Source organism: Chelonoidis abingdonii, chromosome 4 (genome assembly GCF_003597395.2).
Source record: "Chelonoidis abingdonii isolate Lonesome George chromosome 4, CheloAbing_2.0, whole genome shotgun sequence".
Classification (NCBI taxonomy): Eukaryota; Metazoa; Chordata; order Testudines; family Testudinidae; genus Chelonoidis; species Chelonoidis abingdonii.
Genome location: NC_133772.1, coordinates 156067203 through 156073202, shown reverse-complemented (window position 1 = coordinate 156073202; position 6000 = coordinate 156067203). Strand labels below are relative to the sequence as shown.

Genomic DNA, 6000 nt, shown 5'->3' with positions numbered 1-6000 from the left:
ATATTCTATGATTCTATGAACATTAAAGTAAAAAACAAATACATGAATCTGTCCTCACAAGACTATATTTCTGCATTATACCTCTGATAGTAGTCAAAAGACTACTACTTTCTCTGGATTCAAACAGCTGTTAAAATACTTCTGAGATTGTACTACCGATATTAATGACATACACCATAATCAAGCATTGATACACAAATAGAAAGGTGAGCTACATTAATTTTTATTCAAAACCAATAAAGTATTACATCCTGAGATTATACAAAGAAATTAGATTTATCCTAGTATAGATATTGAGGAGGCCTTCCTGCTCATTCCTTTCTAGTATTATAAACTACAGGTGAGCAGTTTCTGGTATTGACCAAATAACAAGTGAAATTTCTTGGTAATGCCAGAAAGAGAAAGGCAGTGGAAACCTAAAAACATATTCTAAAGCAACAGCAATGTTTTACTAAAAGAGTATGTATCTATTTTATTGTCCCCACCATCAGTGACAATGCTGTAGTCTGTTGGGCATTCCATTACATTTACCTTAGACTTTTCTAATGTTCCTAACATCTTATTTGCATTTTAAAAATATATTTTACCATGTTCAGCCAATTGAGTAAATGCTGCAATTAGCTGAACGGTCTCCAACCCTATTCTTACTAACTTACACAAGTAACTTTACTCAGCTAGAAAGTCCCACTGTTGGGCCTGCTCATGTGAATAAAATTATGCATATGCAGAGGTGTTTCAGCTATCTAGTGTTGTGTAATGTATAGTATATTTTTTCATTATTTTTAATGCTTTGACTCAATGGGACTTTCTGAAACAAAATTTATTTGGCATGCTTTGTGACTTTACAGCAAAGTCTTGAATACAGGCACTCAACATGGGTTATTAAAGTCACATGCTGTAAGCAGTGGCTCTTAGTAACACTGAACCACAATATAATCACAAAACAAAAACAAAACACTTGTATTTTCCTTTATACATAGAATACTGATTAGCATGCAGCTCTGAGCTCTCTATGCAGAGGTTTCCTTCCATTGGTAACCCATCACAAACTAACTTCAGAGATCACGTATGTGTCTATCGTAAAATTTACATTAATTTAGTTTTTCACCTTAAGTCTTCCTTTTAGAAATTGTTGAAGGCTTGCACTTTGAACAATAAATAGCTCTATTAGTAGTGACTTGCCATCTTGTTAGATGTTGGGGAAATGGTAGTTTAATTTTCTTGTGTTGCCATAGTACTTCTTGTTATCCAAAGCTGGTAAAATGCTACTGCTGGTTAACTGAGGCAGGTGCTGTAACTAAAGCAGAAATCACAGTTTATACTTTCATAGGAATTTGAAGTAATTTTATGCATTTCATTTTCTAAACGATACTGTAAGCCATTCAAAAACATTTGTACTACATAAAACAGCTATGCACTTTGCACATTTAGCGACCCAGAGAAGATATGCATTTGTTCATGTGATTATACAACTTTCCTTGGAACAGCTCTTCAAAATTTTACTCAACCCATTTATCTTGGGCAAATAATTTATTTGACAGGCAGTAAAAGACTAGTGTTATCAGTCAATCACATGACAAAAGGCAGAGGAGTTGATTTGATCCATGAATTTGTTTCCATTGGTCTTAACTTCAGCAGATCTGAGGGAAATTCTCACATCTGAGCCATTCTTTTTGAGGTGACAAATCTGAGGAATCCCAGATTGAAGTGTCAGTAGAGGAGGTTTTGGAACAAACAGATAAAAAGTAATAAGTAGGGCTGTCAAGTGATTCAAAAAATTAATTGCAATTAATCACACTGTTAATAATAGAATACCATTTATGTAAATATTTTTGGATGTTTTCTATGTTTTCAAATATATTGATTTCATTTACAACACGGAATACAAAGTGTACGGTGCTCACTTTATTTTTGATTACAAATATTTGCACAGTAAAAAAACAAAAGAAATTGTATTTTTCAAGTCACCTAATACAAGTACCGTAGGACTCTTTATCATGAAAGTTGAACTTACAAATGTAGAATTATGTTCAAAAAAACTGCATTCAAAAATAAAACAATGTAAAATTTTAAAGCCTTCAGGTCCAATCAGTCCTACTTCTTGTTCAGCCAATCGCTCAAACAAGTTTGTTTACATTTGCAGGAGATAATGCTACCCACTTCTTGTTTACTATGTCACCGAAAGTGAGAACAGGTGTTCTCGTGGCACCGTTGTAGCTGACTGTAGTGGAGTGGCTGCCCCACTCCTGAGGAACAGGGGTTAAAAGCAGCCCTGGGGAGGGCTGTGGTTGGGAGAAAGCAGCTACTAGGCTGATTGGGGAAGCAGCCGCAGCTGGGCCATGCCCCAGTCAGGCCACAGCTGGCCCTATAAAAGGCCAGTGAACCAGGAGCTGGCACAGAGACTCTCTCTCTGCCTTTAGAGGGAGAAGGGCCTGGCTGCTGGGAAGTGTACTTAAGGTGGAGCAAGGCTGGGGAAAGCAAGAGGTGCTGGGGGAGCTCTGGCTTGGAAACCTCCAAGGCTGCTGGCCTAGGGTAAGGCCAGCTGGGTACTGGGGTTGCAGAGGGCAGCCCAAAATAGGTCGGCAGAGGCAACAGGTCGAACCCCCCCCTTGCCTATGAGGAGTGGCTTTTACACTGCAGTCTGCCCCAGCGAGCAGGGACTAGATGGTGACTGGCAGTAGCCCATGACTGAGGAAGGTGAGGATAGAGGGTTGGGGGTTCCCCTGGGTGTGGAGACCCTGAGACTGCAGGGGTATTGCCCGGGGGCAGCACCCCAAAGACAAATGGACTGGGTCCTGGGAGGGACGTGGGAGCCAGTGGCAGCGGGACACTGGCCTGCAGAGGGTGCTCCAGAGGCTGGAAGAGCTAATTCCCGAGACGACCAGCAAGAGGCGCTGACGGGGTGAGTCGTGCACTGCAACACTGGCATCTAAAGATATTTTTGTGCCAGATGTGCTGAAGATTCATATGTCCCTTCATGCTTCAACCCCATTCCAGGAGACATGCATCCATGCTGATTATAGGTTCTGCTTGATAACAATCCAAAGCAGTATGGACCAAGGCATGTTCATTTTCATGATCTGAGTCAGATGCCACCAGCAGAAGGTTGATTTTCTTTTTTGGTGGTTTGGGTTCTATAGTTTCTGCATCAGAGTGTTGCTCTTTTAAGACTTCTGAACGCATGCTCCACACCTTGTCCCTCTCAGATTTTGGAAGGCACTTCAGATTCTTAAACCTTGGGTCGAGTGCTGTAACTATCTTTTAGAAATGTCACATTGGTACCTTCTTTGGATTTTGTCAAATTTGCATTGAAAGTGTTTTTAAAATGAACAACCTGTGCTGGGTAGTCATCTGAGGCCGCTATAACGTGAAATACATGGCAGAATGCGAGTAAAACAGAGGAGGAGACATGCTATTCTCCCCCCTTGGAGTTCAGTCACAAATTTAATTAATGCATTATTTTTTTTAAACGAGTGTCATCACCATGGAAGCATGTCCTCTGGAATGGTGGCCAAAGCATGAAGGACATACGAATGTTTAGTATATCTGGCATGTAAATACCTTGTAATGCTGGCTACAAAAGTGCCATGCAAATGCCTGTTCTCACTTTCTGGTGACATTGTAAATAAGGAGAGGGCAACATTATCTCTTGTAAATGTAAACAAAGTTGTTTTTCTTAGCGATTGACTTAACAAGAAGTAGGACTGAGTGGACTTGTAGGCTTTAAAGTTTGTTGTTTTGTTACTGAGCGCAGTTATGAAACAGAAAAATCTACATTGTAAGTTGCACTTTCACAACAAAGACTGCACTACAGTACTTGTATGAGGTGAATTGAAAAATACTACGTTAGCATTTATACTGTGCAAATATTTGTAATAAAAAATACACACTTTGATTTCAATTACAACACAGAATACACTATATATGAAAATGTAGACAAACATCCAAAATATGCAAAACATTTCAATGGGTATTCTGTTTAACAGTGCAATAAAAACTGCAATGAATCATGATAAAAAAAGTTTTAGTTAATCACGAGTTAACTGTGATTAATTGACAGCCCTAGTAATAAGTCACCAGGACTAGATGGTATTCACCCACGAATTCTGAAGGACTCAAATATGAAATTGAAGAACCACTAAGAGTGGTATATAACCTATCACTTAAATCAGATTCTGTACCAAAGGACTGGAGGATAGTGAATATGACACCAATTTTTAAAAAATGCTCCAGAGGTGATCCTGCCAATTACAGGCCAGTGAGCCTGACTTTAGTACCAGACAAATGGGTTGAAACTGTAGTAAAGAACAAAACAATCAGACACATAGATGAACATGATTTGTTGGGGGAAGAGTCAACACGGCTTTGTAAAGGGAAATCATGCTTCACCAATCTACTAGAATTCTTTGAAGGAGTCAACAAACAAGTCCACAAGAGTGATCCAGTGGATATACTGTGTTTGGACTTTAAGAAGGTCCCTCACCAAATAAGAGCATAAGAACGGCCGTACCAGGTCAGAACAAAGGTCCATCTAGCCCAGTATCCTGTCTACCGACAGTGGCCAATGCCAGGTGCCCCAGAGGGAATGAACCTAACAGGCTGTGATCAAGTGTTCTCTCTCCTGCCATTAATCTCCATCCTCTGACAAACAGAGGCTAGGGACACCATTCTTTACCCATCCTGGCTAATAGCCATTTATGGACTTAACCACCATGAATTTATCCAGTTCTCTTTTTAACTTGCTGTTATAGTCCCCGCCTTCACACTCCGCAGGTAGGGTTCCACAGGTTGACTGTGCGCTGCTGTGAAGAACTTCCTTTTGATTGTTGTGTAAACCTGGCTGCCTATGAATTTCATTGGTGGCCCTATTCTGTGTTATGGGATAGTAAATAACTTTTCACGTAATTCCACTTTCTCCACCATCACTCATGAATTTTATATACCTCTATTCATATCCCCTCCAGGCTCCTCTTTTCCGAGATGAAAAGTCCTTAGCCCTCTTTAATACTTTCCTCAATGGGACCCTCTCTCAAACCCTTAATCATTTTTAGTTGGCCCTTCTACTATCTGAACCTATATTTCTCTAGTGCCGTATATCTTTCTGCTGCAGATGTAGGAGACCATCTACCGTCGACCATATTCGGAGATGATGGGTCGTACCAGTCTGATTTTTTAAGGGCATATAATATTTCTCGTCTTATTCTCTATCCCCTTTTTTAATATTTTTTTCCTAAATTTCCTGTTTGTTGTTTTGCATGGACATCTTCAGAGACACTACCCACGATGACTCTAAGATCTTTTTCTGACTCTTTAGCCTAAATTAGCCCCCATCATTTGATAGGTATAGTTGGGGTTATTTTTTCCAGTGTGGCATTACTTTACATTTAGCCACATGAAATTTCATTTGCCATTTTGTTGCTCAATCACTTAGGTTTGTGAGATTCTTTTTGAAGTTTGAAGCTTTGGTCTTAAATATCTTGAGCAGTTTAGGTATCATCTGCCAAACTTTGCCGCCTCACTGTTTAACCCCTTTTCTCAGATCATTTATGAATAAGTTGAATAGGATTGAGTCCGAGGACTGACCTTGGGGAACACCACTAGTTTACCCCTCTCCATTCTGGAATTTACCATTAATTCCTACCGTTTGTTCCCTGTCTTTTAACTAGTGTCTCAATCTTGAAAGGACCTTCCTTTTGTATCCTATTACAGCATAATTTATGTAACAGCTTTTGGTGAGGACCTTGTCAAAGGCTTTCGGAAATCTAAGTACACTACGTCCACTGTTCCCCTTGTCCACATGTTTGTTGACCCCTTCAAAGAACTCTAATACTTTGTGTTACTAATTGGTCCGTTTACAGAAACCACGTTGACTATGCTGAACAGTTTATGTTTTTTCTATGTTCTGACAATTTTATTCTTAACTATTGTTCGACTATTTGCCCAGTTCCACATTAGACTTACCGGTCTTAATTGCCAGGATTAACTCTAGAGCCCTTTTTA

The 6000-nt window shown here is 39.6% G+C and overlaps 1 protein-coding gene across 1 annotated transcript in view; it reads right to left on the bottom strand.

Annotated features, from left to right (window-relative positions):
- Positions 1 to 205: 205 nt before the first annotated feature.
- Positions 206 to 6000, bottom strand: part of CDKL1 (cyclin dependent kinase like 1) — a 37758-nt gene continuing 31963 nt past the window's right edge. The window contains exon 9 of the mRNA XM_032775714.1: positions 206 to 1297. Within this exon, the coding sequence (XP_032631605.1) occupies positions 1190 to 1297 (108 nt within the window). The 3' untranslated portion in view covers positions 206 to 1189. The remainder of the gene's footprint in view (positions 1298 to 6000) is intronic.